We start from the raw sequence: 26,564 nt of genomic DNA, 5'->3' as shown, positions 1-26,564 counted from the left end.
GCCCCCCTCCACCGCTCATTGGTCAGAGCCGGGGAGGCTGGGCGGAGCGAAGCGACGGCCAATGAGAGCGCGGGGCGGCGGTCACGTGGGGGGGAAGTGAAAAGTTCGAACTTCGGGGCTTTTTGGGGCCATTTTCGATTTTTTTTTCCTTTTTTTTTTTTTCCCTTTTTATTTTTTACACTTTTTTTTTTCCCCCTTGGAGCTTTTTGGCCCATTTGTCGCCTTTTTTAACCTTTTTTTCACTGTTTCTTCTCGGCTTTTTCTCTTTTTTTTGCACTTTCCTTTTGAACATTTTTGCTCTTTTCCCATCTTTTTCCCTTTTTCTCTGTTTTAAACCAATTCCTCCTCTTTTTTTAACCCCTTTCCAACTTTTTTCTGCCACTTTTAAACCCTTTTTAACCCATATTCTCCCTTTTCCCTTTTTCCCCCCCTTTTGTCCCTTTTTCCTTTTCAATTTTAAATTTAAATCTCAAATGGAAAGGTTTACCCTCAAATTTCAAAAGTGAATCCTCAATTTTCCAACTTAACCGTGAAATTAACCCTCGAATTTCATATTTAACGCTCACAGCCTCGATTTTCAAATTTAACCCTAGAATTTCAGATTTCAACCTAAATTTTCTAATTCAACATTTAGTTTACATCCTCCAAGTTCAGATTTAACCCTCACATTTCAATGTTAAGCCTCAATTTTCACATTTAACCCCCAAATTTCAACTTTAACCCCAAAATTTCAAATTCCAACCTAAACCTTATAATTTAACCTTCAAATTAGATTTAACCCTCAAATTTCAGATTTAACCCTCAAGTTTCAGATTTAACCCCCAAATTTACAGATTTAACCCCCAAATTTCAGATTTAACCCTCAAGTTTCAGATTTAACCCCCAAATTTCATATTTAACCCTCAAGTTTCAGATTTAACCCCCAAATTTACAGATTTAACCCCCAAATTTCAGATTTAACCCTCAAGTTTCAGATTTAACCCCCAAATTTCAGATTTAACCCCCAGGTTTCAGATTTAACCCTCAAGTTTCAGATTTAACCCCCAAATTTCAGATTTAACCCCCAAGTTTCAGATCTAACCCCCAAATTTCAGGTCTAACCCCCAAATGCCAACTTTAGCCCTCAAATTTCACGTCCCAATTTCCACCCTCCAATTTCAAATTTAACCCTGAATGTTCAAAATGTAACCCTCGAATTTCAAATTCAATCCTCAATTTCCAAAGTCGTTTTCCAACTCTCCTCTTCCCAAGGTCGGGAAGTCGGGGATGACCCCGCTGGGGGGTTAGGCAGACCACGCCCCCCCCCCCAACACCAATTCCCTCTGGCTCCGCCCCTTTTCCCCAGGCCCCGCCCCCCGCTGGAAGAAGCGGCCAATCCCGTGGCTTGTTTTATACAAAACCAAAAGAGCTGCGTTTATTCCATCATCAGCATCAGCATTGGCCCCGGCTCCGGCTCCGGGCACGCGGCCGGGCTCGGATCCGAGCGGCTCCGGCCAGGAATAATTATAATAATAATAATAATATAATAACATTAATGGGGGGAGGCTCCGCTCCAGGGCTCGGGAATGCCGGGAATGGGCTGGAGCCCCACCGGGAGCAGGAAAAACCATTAAAATCATACAAAAAGCATGGGAGAAACCAGCGACTTCGAGGGGAAAGTGGGAGGAAATGGGCAAAAGGGGAGCTCCGGGTGGGGGAAATGGGGGGAAAAGGAAGGAAATGAGGGGAAAAGAGGGAATAAAGGAGGAAAAGGAAAGAAAGAAAGAGGAAAAGAATGAAAATGGGGGAAAAAGGAGGAAAATGAGGGGAAAAGGGAAAGGAGAAACAAAAAGGGAGGAGAGGGAAATAAAAGAGGAAAAAAAAGGAAGGAAACTAAAAGGAAAAAGGAAAAAAGAGGGAAAAGAAAGGAAAACCGGAGGAAAAATAGAAAAAAAGAGTAAAAAGGAAAAAAGGGAAATCAAAAATAAAGGAGAAAAGAGGCAAAAAGGAGGAAGATGGGGAAAAACAGAAGAAGAAGGGAAAAAGAAATAGGAAGAAAATGGGTGGAAAAAAAAAGGGAAAAAGGAGGAAAAAAGTTTAAAAAGAGAGGGAAAGGAGAAAAAAAGGGAAAAAATGGGAAAAAGGAAAGACGGAGGCAAAATTGGGGAATAAGAAGGAGGAAAACAGAAAAAGTAGGAAAAAGGAGGAAAAACTGGAAAAATATTGGGAAAACTGGAGAAAAAGACTGAAAAAGTAGGAAAAAAAAAGAGGAAAATTCCCAAAATGTGAGGGGGGGGGGGCTCCCCTCCCCCATCGCCCCTCCCCCCTCCGGCTGCCCCTGCCCTCATCCCGACGCCCCTCCCCCTCCCGCCCATCCCGGTCCCATTTTGCCGCCGTTTCGAACCTTTTTTAATTCCGAAATTTTTTTTTTGTTGTTTCTTTTTTTTTTTTCCAAAATACGTGAGGGAAAAAAAAAAAAAAAAAAAAACCAAAAAAGAAAAAAAACCCACCCAAATAAAAATAAACCCGGAATATACATCGGGAAAGGGATGGGGGGTGGGGGCCTTTTCCCAGCGGATTCACCTCCGGATGGAGCTTTTCCGCTGGGATTGGACTTGAAATCGTTTTCCTTTGGGATGATTTCTAGGATTTGGGGTTGGTTTTTGCCATTTGTCGGGGATTTGGTGTGAAAAGAGGGAATAAAGAGGGGAAAGAACTCCCGGCATTCCGGGGACAGCCGCGCCGGACGATCCCGCTCCCGCATTAACACTTAACGGAGAGTCCGAAGCTTTTTTTTTTTGACTTTTCCATGTTGTTTTTTGTTTGTTTTGCGGGGGAGGGAAAAAGGAGAAAAAAATCTTGTGGAATTTTTTTTTCTGATTTTTTTTTTCCCCCCTGTTTTTTTTTTTTTTTTCCTGGGAATTTTTTTTTTTTGTTTTTTTTTTTTGTTTTTTTGTTTTTTTCCTTGGAAAGAGTCAAATCGGGAGGAACAAAACCCGGAGCCGCCAGCGCCGCTAGAAAAGGTTTTCCTCAAAGATGGCCAATAAATCGCTCTGGAAATTCATGTCGATCGTCGCCGCCATCTGCAAGAGAAGGGAAACGGCGTCAGGAATTCCCAGGATTCCCTTCGGCATTCCCAGGTCTTTTTTTTGCCATTCCCAAGGGGTTTTGTTGGACATTTTGGGAGTTTTTTATATTCTCAGAGTGCTTTTTAGGGAGCTTGGAGGCTCTTTTAGAATCACAGCAATTTTTTCACCATTCCCAAGGACTTTTCCGCCATTCCCAGGATATTTTTCACCATTCCCGTTTATTTTGGGGACATTTTCTGCTGTTTTTGAACATTCTCAGAGGGGTTTCTGAGTGTCCTCTGTCATTTTTCACTATTCCCAAGAATTTTTCCCAGTGATCTTTCAGCATTCCCAGGGATTTTCTGCCATTCCCAGATTTTTTTGCCATTCCCGGGTGTTCGATAACATTCTCAGAGGGTTTTTCCAACTTCATGGATTTTTGCGTGTCCTCGGTGATTTTTCCACCATCCCCAAGGATTTTTTTGGCATTCCCAGGAATTTTTTCAGCATTCCCAGAGTTCGGGGGTTTTTTTGGAATTCACAAGTTTGTTATTTCCATTCTCAAAGGGTTTTCCTTGTAACTCCAGGGATTTTGGAGTGTCCCAGCAATCCCTAAGGAGATCTTTAAGCATCCCCAGGGATGTTTTAGCATTCCCAGCCCCTTTCCAGCATCCCAAGGCATTTCTTTCCAACATCCCTGGACACTTTTCAGCATCCTCAGGGATTTTTCAGTCTCCCTGGAGATTTCGCAGCAGTTCTGGGTTTTTTTCACCATCTCCAGGGATTTCTAACACCCCCAAGGCTTTTTCGGGCATCCAGGGAGGGATTTGCCTTCGCATTCCCAAGGATTGCTTAGAATCCCTTGGGCCCTATTTTCGTTCTTGCTTCCCTATGGGTTTTCCACCCCCCCCGCAGCGATTCCACTCACCGCTTCCCGGCGCCTCCGCTCCTGCTCCCGCTTCCTGGCCATCTCCCGCTGCTGATCCAACATGGATTGGGAAGATTGGGGCTGGGAGCTCTGGGCCTGGGGAGCCGCTGCCGCTGCTGCTGCCGCCGCTTGCTGCTGCTGCTGCTGCTGCTGCTGCTGCTGCTGCTCCTGGCGCCGCCGCACCTCCTCGTGCACCCGGCGCGCCTGCTCCATGGCATCCTCATCCTCCCGGCTCCTGCCAAGCCACCGGGATGTGCCGTCAGGAATGGGGCAGCTCGTGCGCCATGGGGAGGGTGGGGATCCGGCTGCTCTCCCGCTGCGCTCACAGCAGGGATGGGCAGCTCTGGTGCGGAGGTTTGGTGGCCCAAATGGGAACGGGGAGCAGGGATTGTGGCACGAAATCCAATTGGATTTGGGATCGCACGGGATCAGCACAGGCTGTGCCATGGATCGGGTTGGACTGTGGCGTGAGATCAGCTCAGGTTTGTGCTATGGGATGGGATCAGGTCTGTGCCATGAATCAGCCTGGCGCACATTGTGCCGTGAGACTGGATGGGATTCATGGCACCAGATGGGATCGTGCCACAGATCGGACTGGATTTGTGCCATGGGATTTGATTTGTGCCTGGAGATGTTATCATGCCATGAACTGGATCAGATTCATGCCACGAGATCAAGATGAGATCAGATCCATGCCACGAGGTTGGATCATGCCACAGACTGGATCCCATTTGTGCCATGAGTTGGGACCGGATTTGTGCTGTAAGATGGGATCGGATTTGTGCTGTGAGGAGGGATCATGCCATGGATCACATCAGATCCACGCCGCTAGGCTGGATCAGGCAACAGATTGGATCCCATTTGTGCCATGAGTTAGGGTTGGATTTGTGCTGTAAGATGAGATCATGCCATGGATCGGATCAGATCAGATCCATGCCATGAGGCTGGATCATGCAAAAGACTGGATCCCATTTGTGCCATGAGTTAGGATTGGGTTTGTGGCATAAAATGGCATCAGATTGGCGCTGTGAGGTGGGATCATGCCACGGATCAGATCAGATCCATGCCACAAGGCTGGATCATGCAAAAGACTGGGTCCCATTTGTGCCATGAGTTAGGATTGGGTTTGTGGCATAAAATGGGATCAGATTGGCGCTGTGAGGCGGGATCATGCCATGGATCAGATCAGATCCATGCCACGAGGCTGGATCATGCAATAGATTGGATCCGATCTGTGCCACGAGTCGGGATCGGATTTGTGCCGTGAGGAGGGATCAGATTGGTGCCGTGAGTTGGGATCATGGCATGGATCAGATCAGTTTTATGCCACAAGATGGGCTCACGCCATGGACCGCTGCCGTGAGGACACCCATTTCCCTGCGCCCATGGCCAAGGTGGGGACGCCCCAAAACCCCTTCGACCGCGCTGGCGCTGGTCTCACCTCATCCTCTCCTGCTCCCGCCGCATCCGCTCCTTCTCCCGCTCCACTTGCTCCGCCTGAGCCTTCAGCGCCTTCTCCCGCTCCTCCTTCTCCCGGGCCGCCCTCTTGAACTGCTCGAAGCTGTCGCTGGAGGACTTGGCCGTGGAGGACGGGGTCGTGGGATGCTTCTGCACCAGGCTCGCCCAGGACCCCATGTTCTTGATCTTCAGGTCCTAGGGAGAAGAAGGCCAGGGGTTTGCAAGAGCCGCTCCGGGTGGGAATGATCCCGGAGCTGCCCGAGCTGTTCCCAGGTGGAGAAACACCCAGGGTTGGAGGACGGTGGTGGAGCAACGCCAGGCAGCTGGGAAGCATCTCCTTCCCCGGAACCAAGCAGGAGGCTCCTCACACTCCCCAGGCACATTTAGAATGGGGGAAGCATGGAATGGGTTGGGTTGGGAAGGAGCTTAAAGCTCATCCAGCTCCAAGCCCTGCCAAGGGCAGGGACACCTTCCATAGAGCAGCTTGCTCCAGCCTGGCTTCGAACACTGCCAGGGATGGGGCATCCAAACCTTCTCCATTCATCCCGTCCCAGTGTCCCAGCATCCTCTCGGGGAAGCACTTCCAAAGATCTCATCTAACTCCTCCTTCTTCCAGCCTAAATCCTGCCCCTTGTCCTACAGGTCTTGGTCAAAAGCTTCTCTCCATCTTTCTTATAAGCCTCTTCTGTACATGGAATTTGGTGGAAACCACCAAATCTCAGCCAACCTTCCGGTGACCACCAAGGTCCTGCTTGATTTTAGGAGGTTTCCCTTGAATTTTGGGAGCTTTTGCCCAATCTTTTACCTTTTTGGGGGCAACGGGGGTTTTGGGCTCCTGCTTCTGCCGCTCCTTCTCCTGCACTCCCGGTGGTGGTGGGTTCTGCTCCGGGGGTCTGATAACAGGTCTTCCCCCTTCCATGGGTTTCATCTCTGTCCCTAAAACCAACAGCTCCTGTCAGAGGTTATCAGGGTCCCCCGGGACCTCCTTAACCACCCAGAGGTGACACCAACATTAGGGCTGATGGCTTCTTGGCCCCCAGAACTGGGTGGCCAGGAGATGGGATTGGTCCCATGGATCTGATCACGGAAGCACTCACGCTGCGGGATGTGAGCGGGGGGTTTGATGTTCTCCGGGTGTTTGGGTGGATCTTGCCTCAACGGGGGGCTGAAGGTCTCGTTACGGATGACGGGCGAATGTATCTTCTCCTCCTTCACCACCATGGGTTGAGATTGGACGACGGAGGCAGCTCTCATCTCCTACCACAGCACAAAAGCACCTCAAGACCCATGCGGTGATGCCCATCCCTCAATCCCTCCCCTCCGTTCCCAAACTCCCGCTGCAAACCGCTGGCCCCTGCGCTCTCGGTGCTTTGGTCCCAAGCTGGTGATGGGGCTGACGATGGTCCCTGGTGGCGGGACCCCGCGGGTGGGTGCTCTCCTTCCCTTTTTACCTGCTTTTTTGGCTGGATAGTTTGTTGAGGTGGCGACTGGTGGACCAAACCCTGGAACTGCGGCATCTGTGGGGAATGCATCATGAGAGGGGAAGGGGCTTCCCGCAAGTGACCTGGGAACAGGTTGGCAGCAATCAGTAACCATCGTCACCATGGCGCACACCAAGCATCACCCCCCCTCCCCAAACCGCCATCACACGCCTGCATCCCATAGGACAATCCCATCCAGGATCAGTGGTGGGAGGTCCTCAATGGACCCCAGCTGGAAACGCTGCCATGAGGCAGCAGCAGAGAGCAGAAGATGCTCCCTGCCTTAGGGATGCTCATTTGTGGTGTCCCCCCGTAACTGATGGTTCTCCTGGTGGTCCATCGATATTCCTGGCTCTAACTCCATTCCCTATGGATACCCAAGTGCTGACACTGCCCTGCCTGCACCTCACCCAGCCCCAAGCCATTGAAGTGGGACACGTTTGCTCTACGAGCAATGGGAGGTCTTCAGGAGCCACCAGGCTCCGTTGTGTCCAACTGCCTGTGGCAGCTTTGCAGGTAGGAGACGCAGCTCCACGCGCTTCCTGCCCTCATCCATACAAATCCAGGGATTCTGTCCCTGCACAGAGCTGAGGACAACTTTGGGAGCAAAGACCTGACGGGAACCACGTGGAGAAGCAAAAGCAGGAGCGAGACCTCCTAAACTACAGAGGTTTGATGGATGCTCGGTCGCCAAAGCACGACACAGCCAGAGTTATCCCACCTGGACACATTCCCTATTGGGAATGCCAGTGGTGGCACCACCGAGCCCATGACTGTGATGGAGATCTGGGATCTCCCAAGCCAACCTTGAAGGCTGAGCCCTATGGCCAGGTTTAATCCCATTTCTGGGACGGCTGGAGGTCACACACCGGGATTCCCCATAGAGCATCCCTTCTCCTCCACCAGGCAACCGCATTATCCAAGCCCCCATGGGGCATCCATAGCCTTCACCTCCTCTAAGAAGAGGGTGTAGGAGACCCCCTGCTTCCTCAAGAGAGAGCATCCAGCCAGGATGGTGACGAATGCAAGGAGGGCGCTGCTCTCACTCATCAGAGCCAAGATCCTTGAGAGCCCCCAGGAACCCCGAGATCCTTCAAATCCTCCAAACCCCGAGATCCTCAAAGGACTGAGACCACGGCCCTCAAAGACTTGAAATCTGTGAGAGTTCCTCAAAGATCCGAGATCCCTGAGATCCCCAAAGATCCGAGAGCCTTGCTCCTCAAATGCTTGATATCCCTGAGCTCCTCAATGATCGGAGAACCTTGAGGTCCTCAGAAATGCGACCGAGACCCTCAAACACTTCAGTACCCTCCAAAACCTGAGATCCTTGAGATCTAAAATACTTGAGAACCTCAAGATCCTTGAGATGCTCAAAATGAGAACCTCGAGATGCGCAAAATGAGAACCTCGAGATGCTCAACGTGAGAACCTTGAGATACGGAAAATGAGACCCTTGAGATGCTCAACAAGAGAACCTTGAGATGCACAAAATGAGAACCTTGAGATGCTCAACATGAGATCCTCGAGATGCTCAACAAGAGAACCTCGAGATGCTCAACAAGAGAACCTCGAGATGCTCAACAAGAGAACCTTGAGATGCACAAAATGAGAACCTTGAGATGCTCAACAAGAGAACCTTGAGATGCACAAAATGAGAACCTTGAGATGCTCAACATGAGATCCTTGAGATGCTCAACAAGAGATCCTCGAGATGCTCAACAAGAGAACCTCGAGATGCTCAACAAGAGAACCTCGAGATGCTCAACATGAGATCCTTGAGATGCTCAACATGAGATCCTTGAGATGCTCAACATGAGATCCTCGAGATGCTCAACAAGAGATCCTCAAGATGCTCATGAGATCCTTGAGATGCTCAACGTGAGACCCTCGAGATGCTCAACATGAGACTCTCGAGATACTCAACACGAGACCCCCGAGACGCTCAACAAGAGATCCTTGAGATGCTCAAAACGAAATCCCTGAGATCCTCAAAACCTTAAGGTTCTTGTTCCTCAACCCCCTGACATCCTCAAAAGGAGATCCTCAAGATCCTCTCCTTGAGCCCCTCCAAACCCGGAGCTCAAGCTCCTCAAGGATCTGAGCCCCTCCACCTCCTCCAACACCGGCCAGCCCCAGCTCCAACCCTGAGCCGGGAAGAGGCCTCACCGGGTGCCTCCATCACGGGTGCCTCACCGGGGCTCCCCCCACCCCAACCCCATCTCCCCGCAGGCGCCGACGGAGCTCAGCAGCCGCACAGCACCCACCCCACCACCTCCTAGCCCTGCTTCAGGGCACAGTGCACCCGGGCCGCTGCCCGCTCACCGGTCGCGTAGGGATCGGGCTTATGGTGCCGCGGTGACGGGTGGTGCTGGATGACCTGCTGCGGCTTGGCCGGCGGCGGCGGCGGCGGCTGCGGCGCCGGGTGCTGCTGCTGCGGCGGCGGCGGAGCCTGGCCTTGGGGGAGGTGGGATGGGAAGGGCATGGGCTGCATGTGCATGGGCCGAGGCGGCGGCTGGTGCTGCAGCTGCTGCACGGCGGGGTGAGCCGGGGGCTGCAGCGGCGGCTGCGGTTGCGACTGGACCTTCACTGAAGGGAGAAGAGGAGTCTGAGGCTGCACCTTCTGCAGCTGCTGAAGGTAGAGCTGCATCTGGCTGGTGCTCAGAGGCAGGTTGTGGTGCGGCGGCGGAGGCTCTTCGTCCTCCAGCAGGACCTGGGGCGGTTGGGGCAGCGGCGGCTGGGGGAGAAGGGGCTGCTGGCTGATGGCTGGGGACACGGCCGGGGGACGTGAAGGCTTCGGCGGCAGCGCCGCGGCGCGGTTGCTGGGTCTCGAGGGCTGCTGAGGCAGAGCGTTGTGCAAAGCTGGGGACAAAGGGACAGCGTCAGGACAGGGCAGCGGTGGAGGTGATGCTCCAAGGGCTGGAGAAGAGAAGGCTCCTTAAGGGAAGACCTTAGAGCAGCTCCAGTGCCTAAAGGGGCTGCAGGAAACCTGGAGAGGGGCTTGGGACAAGGGATGGGATGAGGTGGAACAGCGACATGGGATATTGGGATGAAGCTCTTCCCTGGGAGGGTGGTGGGACAGTGGGATGGGTTGAATGGAGGTTTGGATGAAGCATCCCTGGCAGTGTTCACGGCCAGGTTGGAGCAAGCTGCTCTATGGAACGTGGCCCTGCCCGTGGCACGGGGTTGGAACTGGATGATCTTAAGGTGCTTCCCAACCCAAAGCAGTTGGGGATACTATAATGGCAACACGGTGTGGAGAACCTCCTATGGCCCACCCATGGATCCTCCATCCCAGCCATCCTCCAGGAGGAATTAAATCCCACCCAGCGCCATCCTCCCATCTCCAACATGGCTGTCCCAAGGAGGAACGCACCCCCTCCCAACACCATCCTCTTCCTCCCATGTTGAGGATGAGAGGCTCACCTGGAGGAGACACCACGGCATGCTGGTTGAGGTGGGGAGGAGTGCTGTGCTCGGGCGGCTGGGGGAGATGAGGCGGCATCTCCGGCTGCGGGAGATGCAGGATGGGCTGGGTGAAATGCGTCATGGTGTCGAACATGGTCCCCGGCAGCGGGTGCTCCAGGACGGGGACCTGGGCAGGGACGAAGGGTGGAGGAGGAGAAGACTTCATTGGTGGTGGAGGAGCTTGTGGAGGGACTGGTGGTGCCGGGGGGGGCGGTGGCGGCTGCTGCGGTGGCAGCGGCTGCGGCGGCAGCGGCTGCGGTGGAGGAGGAGGAGGAGGCGGCTGCTGCGGTGCAGGCTGTGGCTGCGGCGGGGGCTGCTGCTGCACCGGTTGGTGGTGGTGATGGTGATGCTATAGGAGGGAAGGAAACCACCGGTGAGAGGCCACAGCACCAAAACCTTCCTTGTGGGGTGGGATGGGTTGGAAGAGACCATAAAGCTCCTCCAGCTCCAACCCCTGCCATGGGCAGGGACACCTTCCACTGGAGCAGCTTGCTCCAAGCCCCATCCAGCCTGGCCTTGGACACCACCAGGGATGGGGCAGCCAAATCTCCATCCATCACCCTCACAGGGAAGAGCTTCTTCCCAATACCCAATCTCAGCCTCCCAATCTTCCCCTAATCACAACCTCTGTCAGGTTGAAGTCATTCCCCCTTTTCCTATCCCTATATCCCTTGTCCAAAGCCTCCCTCCAGCTTTCCTGCTGGACCTTCCTGGTGTCCTTCCAACCTGAGGTGGCCTGGGCCAGCTTCCAAGCCAACCAACGACAAGCCTCTTTGGCTGAACAAGGGAATGGCATCAACCCATTGAGCATGTTGGTGACGGTCCCACCAGCATTCCCGACCTCCCTGGTGACTCCATCCCTTCTCCAGCACCACGAGGAGGCCGCCCTGGCTCGTACCTTCTTCTGCTCTCGCCCCGAATGCCCTTTCTTCTTCAATTTGGGTGCCATCTCTGCCAAAGAGAAGGGAACAGAGGAGACACGTTAGTACCGCAGCCCCATCACCCATCACCCCGTCCATACGCGCCGGCACCGAGCCCGCTCCGACGACGCCAAAGGGGAAGGTGTTGGGAATGGATGGAGCGGGATTGGCCATGGGACCTCTTGCTCAGGTCCTCGCCATCAAACAAGGGACTGAGAACTGGAGCTCAAAGGAGAAGAAACCAAAGGGAAAAGAGCCCTGGATCCTTCCACTGCAACGGATGAAGACCTAACGGCCAAGGAAAGCCATGGCTCAAGCAGACGCAGCTATTCCAGGAATTCCCAAAGGGCAGGTAAGGAAGACGGGACAATAAGGAGCTATTGCACACCCCTGCAAAGCAAACAGCGGTTTTCCATCCTCATTTCCACCTACATCTGGGTTTGGGGCTGGCAGCTTCCCATGGGATCATCTCTTCCGCCTCCTCCCCATCCCAGATACTCTTAAAGCCTCACCCTCAACAACAACTGGTTGGAGTTTGGGGCCAGGGTAATGTCTTCCCAGGATTCCCTCCTCCAACCATGCCAAAAGCCAGGGAATTAACCACCAGCCATTGTCCAAACTCCCTTTTCCAGCTCATAAATCCCTCGGGATGGCATTTTTGCTTGGATGTGCCTAGGAAACCCTCACAGCAATGGTGTGTAAGGGAGAAAAAGGTCTTAATCCCCAGGGATCATCTCCCACAGGGGATTATCCCTGAAATCCCTCCAGGAATTCCATGAATTCACTGTAAACTGAATGGATTGAGTTTCCTCCTTCTAAGGCAGCATCAGGAACTTGGTTTCCTGGTGGAAAAGACCTTTTGAGTCCATAGTGGAGGATTCCCAATGTTACAGCCCGGATCCGGTGGATCCGTGGATAAAAGAAGAGCAGGAGAAGGGGAAGAGGAAGGTCACAGGGGATGCCAGAATCCAGGAATGCTGTGAAGAGTCAGATGGGGAGTAAAATCCCACCACGTGTTGGCAAGAGGCGGGATTCCTGGGAGCATCCCGGTGATGGGTTGGGTTGGTCACGGATTTGGATGGGCATCGGGTGTCTGTTGAATCCAAATGGGTGTTCGTGGATCCAGATGGGTATCCAGGGATCAAGATGAGTGTCCGCGTCTCTGGATGGGGACCCACAGATCCAGATAGGTGTCCATGGCTCCAGATGGGATGTCCATGGCTCCAGATGGGTGCTTGCACACGGGTGTCCGCACATGGGTGTCCGTAGATTGGGATGGCATCCATGGATGCGGATATACATCCATGGCTTCAAATGGTGACGATGGGTCTGGATGGGTGTCCACAGGTCCTGACAGTGATCCATGGCTCCGGATGAGCATCCATGGCTCCAGATGGATGCTGGGTGTAAACTCCCTTCCCAAACAGACCAAGACCCAACTTCCATCATCCTTGAGGACTTCACTGCTCTTCGCCGGTGCCACAGAAGCAGCAAGGACAATAAGTGGAGCCAAGTTTGTCCTCCAGATGCTCCCTATGGATAAACCACATCCGGAGGCAGCTACTGGGGAGTGGAACCCCAGTTTCCATCTTGTCTCATTCAATCGGGATAAAAGCGCTCATGGGATGGGGAAGAAAGCCCAAAATGAGGAGAAAAGCTTTAGACGAAGCCAGGATCAGGCGAGATGGATGCTCTGGGAGACCCTTCACCAAGATGAAGCCAAGGAAGACCATGGATGGTCCCGGTGGGATCATCCGGTGGCACTGGAAAGATGCAATGAGCTTGGCCAACCCAACCAAAGGATGAAGCTTCTTCCACCACTGAAGACAACTGCTGGGTTACAGGTGGTGTTATGCAGCTCAACCATGGAGCAGGAACACCGGGAACAAGCCGCATCCCATCTCCTGACTCTGTTAAATCTCACCCATGGAGCGAAATACCTGGGATTCAAGGAAAAGGTCGTTTCTGTGACGTCATCAAGAGATGAGTTTAGAACAGAAAGGTCAAATCAGGGCAGGAGGCTCTGCTCCCACCACCAGCATCTCCTTGGTCTTCCCTAAATCCTCCTCTTCTCATCCCAAAGCAGCCCAGCGCTGGCTGAGGGTTCTTCATCATCATTTCCAGTTATTTGGGGGAATTCTGGTAAGAAATAGGGCAAGTGACTCGAGTTGAAAAGAAAAATCCAAAGAAAAGCCGATTATGGGTCTAATTGGTTATAAAGATCAATTTTTGATAGAAAAAAGGAGGTTTTAGGGCAACAGAGCCACAATGGGGCCTCTTTAATGGTGGAGAATAGGGATATTCATTCGCTTTGCTGTTGGAAATGGGAGCAGATTCACAGAGGCTCCATGAAGCCACCCAAAATCGAGACGCCATCAACCACGGCACTGCCAAAGAACAACTGGATCATGTTAGTCTCCAAATCCCATTAAATACACCAAAATCTGCCTGATGGAACCCAAATCTGCTTCATTTCACCCCAAAATCCACTTGATGGGTGCTGCACCCAAGAAAAGGATGCTTGGCCCGGAGTCAGTGGCAAACCAGGACCATGAGATGCCACAAGTCACTTGGGAGTCTTTTCCACTGGGAAGTGTTCTTGGGCTCAGACTAAAGGGATTTGGGGCTGCTTTGTCACTGTGATGGGCACAGTGGTGTCACCTCCATGCCTGCCCCATAACCACCCACCAGTGATGACTGAGGTTCCCCTAAGTCGAGCTTAACCAAGGGTGGTGGTTCCTGCCTGTACCTGCACCTAAACCGAGCCTAAAGCATCTCTGTCCTCTCTCCCACCAAGCATCAAGGCTGGGACAAGACTTAAGTTAGGTCAAGGAGAGTCTTAGTCCTTAAGTCAACCCATCCCGCTCTCAAATACAAAGGACAATGGATCAAGGATTAAACCCCATTGGACTGAACCAGAGCATGGAGGATGCGGTGGGTAGATCAGTGCTAGGACTGAGCACCCATCACCATGGGTACCTGCCTGTTAAACCTGGGTCCTGTGATTTAAACCCGGCTGTCTGGGAATTCAACCTTTAAATTAAACCTGGGTGCCCGTAAATTAAACTTGAGTCATTCTGAATTAAACCCGGGTAACTCTGAATTAAACCTGGGTACCTCTGCATTAAACCCCAAGAGTTCCGGTTTAAACCAAATACCCGTGAATTAAACCCAGTTTCCTGTGATTTAAACCCAGTTCCATACAATTTAAACCCAGTTCCATGCAAATTCTGGGTACTGTGAATCAAAACTCAGGTACCTGCACATTAAACCCAGGTTGCTGTGATTTAAACCCCGTTTCATGCAAATTCTGAGTATCTGTGAATGAAAACTCAGGTACCTGCACATTGAACCAGTTTGCTGTGATTTAAACCCAGTCTCCTGTGATTTAAACCCAGTTCCATGCAATTTAAACCCAGTTCCATGCATATTCTGGGAACTGTGAATCAAAACTCAGGTACCTGCACATTAAACCCAGGTTGCTGTGATTTAAACCCAAGTACTTTGGAATTAAACCCAGGTACCTCTGGACTTAAACCACGAACCTGAGAATCAGAACCTGGGCACTTCTGAATTAAACCTGGGTACTTTTGACTTAAAATCAGGCTCACTGAATCCAAATCCTTGCGATTTAAACCCAGAATTAAACCCAAGGGACCTTCAACTCTGAGACACCACCAAGTACCAGCCCATTGCTACTCCAGCCATAGGTCAATGCTTCTCCTAACACAGGACCAGCAACTCATTGCAACAGCGCTTAAAGATGTGCTGAAAGCAGCTTCCCAACCCCCAAAACTGGGTTTTCCAGCCAGCTCTAATCCCACTTTTTGAGCACGCTTTAAACATAACCACGTTGCTGCAGCTCTGAACAACCCGCAAAGCCTTTTCCTTCCTGTAACTGGATAAAACCCACAGAGAAACGCAGTTTTCCATTGGGAATCTTGGCAGAAAAGCAAAATGAGCCTCAGGTTTTAACTGCTGAGCTTTTAATTGCTGCTATTAGGGCAGCTCTGTGATTCCTTCCCCACAAATGGTCTTTTGGGGGCCTTGGGAAGCATCTCCCAAAGGATAACGGGGGATTAAACCCTGCTCAGCTGAGCTGTGAGGATGAACAGGCAGAGCCCAGCCACTTTGCCATGAAATGAGCCCAAATTTGGTCACCTCCCAAAGGTAAAATGGGTTGTAAGCTGCCCAATGTGGCTAAATCCCAGTCCAGCCTAAGCACCAATGCTGGAAGAAGCATCCCAGGTACACGGAGAGCTCATTCCTGGCTGTTTGCAAGCAAAAAAAGCCCTCCCTAGGTGCTTCCAGGCTGGAATTTGGGATCATTTGCATTCTCTAATGGGTAATTACAAGCAGTTAAACCAGACTAAGCCTCGCCATCAGCACCACTGGGCTCCCAGAGCTAAAGGCTCAGCCCCAGCGCCACAAACCCAGTATTAGCATTAGTAGTTACGGCTTTTTCTGCCTTTGAAGCAGATTTGGGGCGAAACACTCCCAATTTCATAAAATGACAGGGTGGATGGAGCCCTTGGGTGGGTTCAAGTGGGGACAACAGAAAGAATTCCCATTTCCAAAGCTCTGGAGTGCACCAAGGCAACTTAGAAGAGAATGGAGCTGTAATTAACTGCAATTAATCCCAGCTTATGATTTCAGGGTGTCAGCCTCAGTTTAGAACTGCCGTAACCGCCTCTTTGGGCAAATCCAATAGGAATTAGCACAGGGAACATTGGGAAGAAGCAAATGTGAAAGCAAATCCTCAGCTCAATATTGTACAACAGCAAAATCAATGGCCCTGTCCCATTTGGGGTCATTAAATCACATCATCTAAGCCAACAAGAGAATGCTCAGGGTCAAAAAACGTGTCTTAAAGCATCTTAAAGGGCCTTTAGAAGGCCTTAAGAGGTCTTAATCTCAAAACAGTCTTAAAACAGTCTTAGGAGATCTTAAAACATCTTAAAATGTCTTTTAACCTCTTAAAAGATCACTTTAAAAGGTCTAAAACCATCTTAAAATGCCTTAAACCGTCTTAAAAGGTCTTAAACCATCTTAAAATCCCATTTACAAGTGGCTCAACAGTAACATGGCAAATACTGGGATGGAGAAGATCCATGGCATCCCTGTGGTCACGGGTTTAAGCGTGTGTTTTATCAGGCACAGGAAGAAAACCTCATTGAGATTGGGAATTGAGTACAAGAGATTAATTCCCATAATTAACATCCAACCCAAAGCGTTCCAGGTCGGATTCATCCTCCAGTGGTGGCAGACGGAGCTTATCCGTGCTGGAGCGGCGCTTAAGCCTTTCCCAAGCACTGGTACGGATAACGACAGTCTATGCTGGCCAACTCAATCCCAAGTATTCGTATCTGGGATGACAAACACCGGAAAGTTGTGGGATTTGGGGAAAAGTAACAAAAAAGAAGACAAAACATCAATGCAAGAGCAACCTCTGGGCTCCTCCACATCCAATGAGCCAGCATTTGGGGAGAAACACTCCAAAAAGAGCATTTTCCTCGCTATGGGAATGCCGGAGCAGGATTTTGCCCAAAGATTCCAGGCTGATCCCATGTTTAATCAGTGCTGCTCATTGAAATGAGAAGGGTTTGGCACTGTCACATCCCCATCATTCCCATCTTCCACCTCACATCCCTGCCACTGCGCTCCAAAGAGATCCCTGAGATGATCCCTAGAAACCACAACTCGGTTGAGGATCTGGCTGTGGATCCATCATGGACTTTGGGGGGAAAAGAGAGGATTTTAGATCAAACCCAATTTGGGGATCACAGCAGGCAGGTTTAGTGGGTGGATTTTAACGGATGGGCACCATGGGATTAATGCTCTGGATTTGGGATGAGTTGATGTTGGCTAACGTGACTGATAAGGTGGGTCACGATTAACTAGTTGCTCTGATTTTGGTTGATCCCATCAGGAGCTTGGGATAAATCAAGAGAAATGGGATAAAACTGGTTTTAAGAGGATCAAGGCGGCGGGTTTGGCTTCTGCCCTCAAAGCCAGGGCAGATTCAGCACCAACCAATTCCAGTTTCTGATTGCCAAGAGCCGACCCTCAACATTCCATCACAACCTAAAACTTCCCTGGAGAAAGGAAAAGGCCATTTCCACTCAAAACACATCAAAATAGATAAAACTGGTTGAAAATACTGACTTATCCCAGACAAACACCTCCCCCAAAGGTGGAATATTGCTGGGAAGCACTGGCTCAAAGGCGAATCCCACCAATCCTGTTGAATTTTGGGGGTTTTAGTTCATTTGGGGGGATTTTTGCCCCTCTTACCAGTGCCTTTTGCCCTCTGCACCCAACCAGGCACAACAGGAAACCCCCATTAGTTTCTGCCCCGCTCATCTCCTGCTTTCCCAACCCATAGGAGATGCAAAAGTTCCCTTAAGCCCAGCTTAACCTCTGGCTTCTGAGCTGACCGAGCAGCTAAAAGCAGCTTTAAGTGACGGCACAAGCTTTGCTTCCCTAAATCCAAGGAGGGAACATGAGCAAGGAAAGCACGACCATGAAGAACAGCCTAGTTTAAGCCCAGACTACGACGGTAGGAGGGAGAAGCAAAGACTTACACAGCGCAGACACCACTCTGGTGACAGAAGTGAAGTTTTTAATCAAGCTGCTGTGAAATCACAAGGGTTTTACATCTTAAACCCTCTTTCCTCCATCCTTCTCCCCTCTCTGTGGCGCAGGACAACGCTTTAAACCTCTCCTTGGAGGCGAAACCACCGTGCTTCTCTCAACACACCAATCTAGGCCATTAACCAGACAACGAGCTACCTTGGTGCATGGTTTAGAGTGCTCAAGCCTGAGTTTAGCAAGGAAAAGCTTAGGAAAAATCATCATGTCGGGCTTAAGACCTGCTCAGAGACAACGCGCCTACCGGTTGTCCGCGCCGAGCTCCAACGCGAGCAACAAGATCAGGGTTTGGTTGATTATAAAAGACAATAAAATAATTAAAAGACCGAGCCAGGAATGAAAATGTATTTATTTATACAGAAAACCAGGGCTAGGACTGAGGCGTTAAATAAGCTGCGTCTAACCTGTTTCTGACTCTTCGCTGTCGGAGGAGCTGGACTCGCTGGTGCTCTCAGACTCGGAGGAGGAGAACCCCTTCATCTTAGAGGAACCAGCAATTACATCCACCTTCTCTGCTGCAAGAAGACAACAGCGCGGTGTTAGAGGCTAAGGAGGGACCCCAAGGCCAAGACCTGCAGCACCCCAATATTCCAGCTAAGCCAAGCTTGAATCCCACGTCTCCGCTGATTTCTATCCCTGTAGGGATGTGGTGGGGTCTTGGAGGTCGTTTGGGTGATGAGCTGGTGCAGGGTGCAGCGTGATGTCCCAAAGGACTGGGAGCAGTGGGATTTAAGCCTGTCCTAACAGATGGCTTGTTCCTTCTTCAGCCTCCTAAACCCCTCTGGCACTTTGGGCTTATGGGAGCCCTAAGCCCAAGGGGCCTTCTCTTTCACCCTGTGTCCAGCAGGAGCTGGGGGTTAATCCCATGTGGCTGAAAACTCAACTTTGGTTTTGAGTTGTTGGGATAAAGAGGTGGAAAAGGATAAAATTCCCTGATTTTAGTAGCTTAAACGGAGACTAAACTAGGGCAGTTACAGACCTAGAGCTGCTCAAAGCCACGGGTGATGTCTGAGCCCTTTACTAAATCCCTAAAACTCCAGACTAAAGAACTCAAATCCATGTTTTGCCAGGGTACAGAAGTATAAAGGCAGCGCCCAGGAATAAACTGGTCTTCTTTTCCACTTGGATTTATCCCAGGAAGTAACTGGTATCCCTTGGCCACGGGAAATCAAGAGATTCCCTTTAAATCCCCTCCCTCTGCTTGCTGCCACATCTCCTTTTCTGTGAGTGATTCAGGTCCAAAAGAGTTTTGCTGTTCTTCAGCCATCAATAAATGTGTATTTACACAGATTTTAGGAGATGTTAACAAGAAAAATGGGTATAAAATATGTACTGAAACGGAATGTCAGGCTGTAACAAATGGATAAATGTATCGAAAATTGGTTGGGAAGAGATTAAACTATTAAAAGAGATGAAAATAGATCAAAAGAGAGGAAATAAGATTAAAATACCCATTAAAAAGGAACTCCCAGATGTATTAGAAAAGGGGGAAAACCCTTTTCTACCTCCAACAAGTGGAGGTGGGAAGCTCAGCCTGAATCTTGCCACATTCCAGAGTGTTCCGTGGATGTCAACAGAGAGGAATTCCTTTTCTCCCACCTCATCTCTACTCTCTTTTGGACAGATACTGATTATAATTTAAATACTGATGATGGATATATGGGAATACGCTGCCAGCACATTCCAGCTCCATGTTGGGATTTAATCAGTGCTGTGAAATTGGAGAAATAAGTGAATTAAAGGAATTAAATGAAGCAAATATCCTCTGGTGGAGCGGAGAAAGGTCTGGAGCACCCGCTCCCAATGTTCCTCCTCCATCTCCGTCTTAATCCCTGGAAAATCAGGAGGAAAACCGGGATTGGAAGCTAACAAGTACCTTGAGGTTTCCTCTTCTTCCGCAAGCAGGAGGTGACGTATCGCTCCAGCTCTCGCAGCGTGGAGGGTTTTAAGGTCTCAAAGTCAATCTCGATCTCATCGGGGTTGGAGTTCTTGAGGGAAGGCTCTCGGGACTGGATGATGTGGACAACCCGGCCCAGCTTCTCCCCAGGGAGTTTGTTAATGTCCAGGCTCAGCTGCCGCTTCTCCTCGTAGGACATGGGCTTACACTTGTCCTCCTCCTCCGACTCGTAGGCTGGAGGGGGTTTGCTGTTCTTCACCGCCACCGGCTCCTTCTTACTACTTAAGAACAAGTAAAAGGTTATTCTAGAGCAGAGCCCAAGGAAGAAAAGCAGCTGCTTGAGTCTAAAGCTCTGCCAGGTAAGGCCTGAACCGCGCTGGGTTTAAGAGTTTTCCTGCAGATGAGCCTCTTCTGCATTTAGAGCTTGAGCCTGAAGCTCAAAGAGGCAGAAAGCTGAGCTCAAGCTTCTGTTAGACAAGAAAGCTGGGTTAACCTGCTGTTAGACACCCAGGGTTGAGCTCAAACTCTTGTTAGACTACCAAAGTTGAGCTCAACCCACTCTTAAGATACCCAAGGTTGCACTCAAGCTGTGATAAAGATACCCAAAGTTGAGTTCAGCCCACAGTAAGGCAAGAAAGCTGAGCTCAACCCACTGTCAAGACACCCAAGGCTGAGCTCAAACTGTTCTTAGACTACTAAAGTTGAGCTCAACCCAAGGTTACGATACCCAAGGTTCAGCTCAAACTGCTCTTAGACTACCAAAGCTGAGCTCAACCCACTGTTAAGATGCCCAAGGTTGAGCTCAAGCTGTGATTAAGATACCCAAAGTAGAGTTCAGCCCACTGTAAGGCAAGAAAGCTGAGCTCAACCCGCTGTTAAGACACCCAAGGCTGAGTTCAAACTGCTCTTAGACTACCAAAGTTGAGCTCATCCCACTGTTAAGACACCAAAGGTTGAGCTCAAACTGCTTTTAAGACACCCAAAACTGAGCTCAACCTACAGTTAGGCAAGAAAGCTGAGCTTAAGCCACTGTTACACACCCAAGGCTGAGCTGCCCATCCCGAGTTGCTCTCCCAAAGAGAAGAGCAGCTCCAGGAGGTCACTGAGCAAAGCAGGAGCGGCTCCAGAGGGGAATTCCTTACATCCACACTTGGACAGACCCAAGCTCAAGTGCTGCTGCCTGGTTCTCACTGGGACAGGCTGTCCCAGAGCCTGGTACCCCATATGGGGACATAAAGCCCAGCATCTGTGTTACAACTGGTTCTTAAGAAGGGAAAAACCAGCTAAAGGGACCCCCAGTTGTGGTTACCTCTACTTGGGGCACCCCAAACCTGCCTCCAAATTCCCAAAGAAAGGGAAAACTAGGAAAAGTGAGTGGATTTGTGGAGCTGAACTGCAACAGAGCAACTCCACGTGATTCCCCTCCCTTATACCTGGGGTGTTTGGAGCAGCCAGATGGAAGAACACCAGCTCCAAACCCCAAAGCTGACCTCAACCCTGACATTCCTGGTCAGGAATCCCACCTGTAATTCCATTCATTAGCAAAAAGGAAAGGAAAACCCAGCGGGATGGGGCTGACCTGGAGGTGCTGCTGTTGCTGTTGCTTTTCTTGGCCTTCTTGGATGGTGGCTCCTTGGCTTTGATCTTCTTGGTGTCCTCCAGCTCCTCCTTCTTTTTGTGCTTCTCCTTCTTCTTCTCCTTCTTGTCCTTCTCCTTCTTCTTTGGTTTGTTCTGCTGGGGCTGGGACAGGGCCGCGAGCTGCTCGTGCACGGCTTTGAGCTGAGGAGAAGACACATTCCAACATCGGGATGCATCCCAGCTCCTTCTCCTCTTCCATGGGCACACCTAAGGCTCTGCTATGGGCTATGGTGGGGCCTCTTCCAGCTCCCATCACCCTCATTTGAGGGGATTCAAGTGCTGACCACAGCCAAGGACAACCTCTGGAAGGTCCCTTCCTGCTCCAAAGGGTGCGGAGTCACCACCCAAGCCCAGGCAGCAAATTCCTGCCTTTGGGAACCACCCTGATGCCATGAGCACTAACTGCAAGCAGCGAATTCCTGCCTTTGGGAATCACTTTGGTGCCATAAGCACCAAGTGCAGGCATCGAATCCCTGCCTTTGGGAACCACCTTGGAGCCATAAGCACTAACTGCAAGGAGGGAATTCCTGCCTTTGGGAACCACCTTGGAGCCATAAGCACTAACTGCAAGGAGGGAATTCCTGCCTTTGGGAACCACTTTGGGGCCATAAACACTAAGTGCAGGCAGCGAATTCCTGCCTTTGGGAACCACCCTGAAGCCATAAGCATTAAGTGCAGGCAGCGAATTCTGCCTTTGGGAACCACTTTGGTGCCATAAGCACTAACTGCAAGCAGCGAATTCCTGCCTTTGGGAACCACGTCGGTGCCATGAACACGAAGTGCAGGCAGAAATTCCTTTGGGAAGTAAGCAGGCCCAACCCCCCTGACCCACTCCATCCCTATGGACAAGGTACCTGCTCCTGGAGCTCCGCCAGCCGCTGGGCACGTTCCTCCTCGGAGTCATCGGAGGAGCTGTCGCTGTCGGAGGAGCTGTCGCTGCTGCTGTCGCTGGAGGAGGGGGGAGCCACCTTGGTGGGAGGTGGCACCACCACGGGAGAAGAGGCTGGAATCACGGGCTCCTCCGGCTCATCCGGCATCTTGGCAAAGCGCATCTCGAACACATCCTGCGAACAAAAGGCAGTGGAAAACAATGGGACCTCGGCGCCGTTCCGCATGGATTTGGGGTGTCCACCCAAGCAACCACCACAGATCCCGAGAGCTCCCAATCCAGCTGGAATTGTGACCATGTCCAAGATGGTTTTGGGGGAAAGGCCAAAACTCCTTTCAAAGCTGCGTTGTTCAGGTTCTTGAGATCTTCCACAGTGGATTCATGGGGAGCTCCAGGCAGGAATTGCAGCCTCAATCCCTACTCCTCTTCAACCTGCCTGGGTTTTCCCAACCCACACCCATGAAAACCACATCCATGCAACCCAAACTCTTGTCTAATGATATTCCCGTTATCCTCAAGAATGAGGGATGCAAAACTGGTGCAATTCCAGTTATCCCACAGGTGGGAAAAGTCCTTTGCTCCCCTGGTTGGGGGGGGGTTTCAGAGCCTGATTGTTCCATTGGCAGCAGCTTTTCCAGCTCCTGGAGATGCTGTTTTGCTGCTTCCATCTGCTCCCGACTTCATTGGATGCTCAGGCTCAAGTATGAGATAAGGGAGCAGAAGGCACTGGAAGAGGAGATTCCCAGCTCCTTCAGCATGGATCTTCACACGTGGATCTGTTGCTCAATCACTGCCCTTAATGGTTGTTTACATCCTAAGTATTGTCTTCCACAAACCAGGAAATCCAGTTCTTCATCATCCCTCCGAGGCAAAGGGAGGTTCTTCACTTCCCAGTGCCAGCAGTGTCACACGATCAGGGAATGAAGCTCACCCATGGCCCTGCCATGGGCAGGGACACCTTCCACTAGAGCAGGTTGCTGCAAGCCCCATCCAACCTGGCCTTGAGCATTGCAAGGGATGGAGCATCCAAACCTTCTCCATTCGACCCATCCCAGTGTCCCAGCACCCTCAAGAGTGGAGAAGTTCTTCCCAATATCCAACCTCAATCTCTGTCAGTTTAAAGCCATTCCCCCTTGTCCCATCCCTCCAAACCCTTATCCCAAGCCCCTCCCCAGCTTTCCTGTAGCTCCTTTCCTGGAGCTGGCATCAAGCCTGAGAATCCAAGACATTGTCTTCTGATGATGACCTGGTATCAAAAAGCAGCAGAACAGGATATTCCAGAGGCTGGCAACTCCAGGATGAAGGGATCAGGGCCACTGTTGGCCAAGACATGGGTTGGTTATAGGAGCTCAAGTCCAAACCTGCACCTTCGGCCTTGTTCCCAAACCTCAAGGGGTTTCCCTTCTCGTCTCCTGTAGTGGGAGCTCCACCACCATATCCTTCTGCTGGAATTGCGCTTTTCCACACTTATAATCCTAATGGATTTGGGTCCTGCGACCTCACATCCTGCTGAGCCCATCCTGTGTGCACAGGAGGAGACATTTTTCCAGCTCTCAGGATGCAGTTCTGTGTGGATTTTGGGATGTCCCAGCACCAGGGTCACCTGAAGCACCAGAACCCACAGCCATGGGGAACGCCCGAGTGTTTTAACAACAGGAGGTGAAACGGTTGGGACCAAAATCCACCACAGGAGCTCTGGAACCCCTCGCAGATGTTCCCCGTAGTTCCTGTGAGCTCCTCCAGCACCCAAAGGAGCTCGGACCCCCCAGATCCACCCAGAGCAAAGTGCTTTTTCCTGCTTTGGCCACATGTCCTTGTGGGGCAGCTCCAAATTAACTTGAGGGATGAGGGAATGGGGAGGATTTTATAGAGCAGCCAAGGGTGTTTGAGACATGGGGCTTCTCCAGCAGCTAATTCCTTAGTGCCAAATCCTCGAGGAACAACAGCAGGAACGTTCCCCATGAGGATGCTGGAACTAAAGCAGCGAGGAGCAAGAGCAGGAACGCTCCCCATGAGGATGCTGAACTAAAGCAGTGAGTGCTTTGGGCTCTGGGGACAAAAGTGACCCTTTGGAGCCAAGCTTTTCCCTCCTACTCCTTGATCAAGAGGTGAAAAGATGGGATAAAGATGCTATTAAAGGGCTTAAAGGAGCAACTTGGGCTCATTCCTTCACTCCCAGCATCACTTCCATAGGAGAAGTAGGATTCCTGACCATCACCTCCCACCCTGGAGATGTTCTTTCAAGACCCTGTGGTCCTCATGCTGTGACAACATGGGTCCTCACCTGCAGCTTCCGTGCCATGGCCACCACCTCGTGATCCGCAGGGTTGTACTTGTAGCAATTGGAGAACATCAACCGCACGTCTGCCGCGAATTCCTGTGCATCCCGGTATTCCCGGTTCTCCAGTTTCGACTGGAAAGGAGAAGGAGGGGGGAAACCCCATCAAAACTCAGCTATTAACTGTGGAAATAGCTCAAAGGGGTGAGTGAATAAGCACAGCTCTGGGACATCCACAGATTTCATGCACCCATCTTCTCCCTGTGTTGGAACAACTGATTCTGGCCAAAAGAGTGACAAATGTTGGCCAAACCCCACCTCATTTTGGTCAAAGAACAACTTATTTGGGTCAAACAAGGGATATGGATGGTTTAGAAAGAGCGAGCTGGCTCTGGGCATCCTCAATGATGTGAAGAATATGAGGATGTGCCCTCCAAGCCACCTTCTTGAAGAAGAAAGAGAAGGAAGAGCCGTGATCCTTGTGGCTTCAGCCCTGGTGGAACCTCAGCACGGAGCGGGCTGTGCGAAGGGAAAATTGAGTCCTCTGGATCTAAAGCATGGGCCCAAACTGGGCAAAGCTGGAGTCAGAGCTGAGCTTAAACTGTGTGTGCTCGAGTTCAGGCCATAGCCAAGAGACTGGATCTCTAAATCATGGATTGAGGCTTGGAAACCAAACAGTTAAAGATTTCCAAGTAAGGAATTCTGGATTCCCAGCTAAAGCTGGATTTCTAAAGCATGGATGCACACTTGGTAGCCATAAATTTGGACTTCTAAGTAAGGAACTAGGGATGCCCAGCTTTACGTTAAGGCTTCTAAACCGCAGCTGAACATTTCAAGGGGGAACAGGGGTGACTCTGCAGTCCTTGTGTTAAAATCCAACCATTCCAATGAGAAAGGAACGTTTTGAGGAGAAACATGGATGAAGATGAGGACAATGGTTTCAACAGAATCTCCTTGTTCCTCTGATTTAGGCTCGCTGAGGCCACCTCCTGGGGGAGATTTACACAATAAAGGACATTGTCCATAAACCCCATGCGAGCATCTCCCAAGGGCTCTCCTGGAAGGATTCTTCCCAAACGCCAGGAGAACAGCAAGAGGAGAAGAACAGGGACCGAATGGAGAGATCTGAAGTGAGAAAACCACTCTGGTTCTACTCAAACCCACAACACACGTGTCCCTCCTATAGACCTGGACTTACCTTGATGGTGCTCAGGTCCATGGGATGCTTGATGATGTCGCAGTAGTCGTGCAGCCCCAGAGCCTCCACGTCCACGGGCTTGTAGAAGGGCCAGGCGTAGGCAGCGTGTTTCTTGGCGAACATCTCCTTGATGATCCCGCTGCAGTACTTCAACTGCTCCGAGATCTTGGTGCTCTTCTCCACCAGGTGCTGTTGGGAGTCTGGAACATCCTTCTTTGGAGGCTTCACGGGCCGGCTGCTCTCCCGGCGCGGGCCCAGCTTGGTGGACTTGGGCTCAGCGGGCAGCGATGAGGAGTCGTGGATGGGGTCGATGGTGGTCGGGGTGGTGGTGTCTGCTTTCCTCTTCACCCCTTTTTTTGTCTAGGATCAAGGGAAGAGAAACTGGAAGTGAAGCAGCGCCAGGGTGTGCACCCAGCACAGAACCCCCACTGTGTCCTGGGCTGCATCCCCACAGCATCAGCAGCAGGTCCTGCTCCTCTGCTCTGGTGAGATCCCACTGGGATGCTGCATCCAGCTCTGGTGTCCTCAGCACAAGGACATGGAGCTATTGGAAGCCACAGGGATGAGCAGGTCCCACATGGAGCCAGGCTGAGAACATTGAGGCTGCAGAAGAGAAGCTGCGTGGAGAGCTAAGAGCAGCTTCCAGGGTCTTAAGGGAGCTACAGGGCTGTGGAGAGGGAGCTTCCATGATTTCATCTTACACACATAAATCCA

At 51.0% G+C, this 26,564-nt stretch overlaps 1 protein-coding gene across 7 annotated transcripts in view; it reads right to left on the bottom strand.

Moving 5' to 3' along the window:
* Positions 1 to 2,372: 2,372 nt before the first annotated feature.
* BRD4 (bromodomain containing 4) overlaps positions 2,373 to 26,564 on the bottom strand; it is a 46,140-nt gene continuing 21,948 nt past the window's right edge. For 4 of the 7 annotated variants that reach the window (XM_065664658.1, XM_065664660.1, XM_065664657.1 and 1 more), the window contains 15 exons: positions 25,851 to 26,210; positions 24,659 to 24,787; positions 22,340 to 22,549; positions 21,427 to 21,626; positions 19,827 to 20,128; positions 18,355 to 18,465; positions 11,278 to 11,330; positions 10,338 to 10,728; positions 9,237 to 9,773; positions 6,885 to 6,997; positions 6,531 to 6,690; positions 6,239 to 6,369; positions 5,417 to 5,628; positions 3,976 to 4,210; positions 2,373 to 3,062 (listed from right to left, as the gene is read on the bottom strand). In XM_065664658.1, the coding sequence (XP_065520730.1) occupies positions 2,994 to 3,062; positions 3,976 to 4,210; positions 5,417 to 5,628; positions 6,239 to 6,369; positions 6,531 to 6,690; positions 6,885 to 6,997; positions 9,237 to 9,773; positions 10,338 to 10,728; positions 11,278 to 11,330; positions 18,355 to 18,465; positions 19,827 to 20,128; positions 21,427 to 21,626; positions 22,340 to 22,549; positions 24,659 to 24,787; positions 25,851 to 26,210 (3,213 nt within the window). In that variant the 3' untranslated portion in view covers positions 2,373 to 2,993. The other 3 variants (XM_065664661.1, XM_065664664.1, XM_065664662.1) reach the window with 3 other exon arrangements.

Source organism: Lathamus discolor, unplaced genomic scaffold (genome assembly GCF_037157495.1).
Source record: "Lathamus discolor isolate bLatDis1 unplaced genomic scaffold, bLatDis1.hap1 Scaffold_51, whole genome shotgun sequence".
NCBI classification, from domain to species: Eukaryota; Metazoa; Chordata; class Aves; order Psittaciformes; family Psittacidae; genus Lathamus; species Lathamus discolor.
The sequence above is the reverse complement of the archived record's forward strand: the minus strand, read 5'-3'. Positions and strand labels throughout refer to the sequence as shown.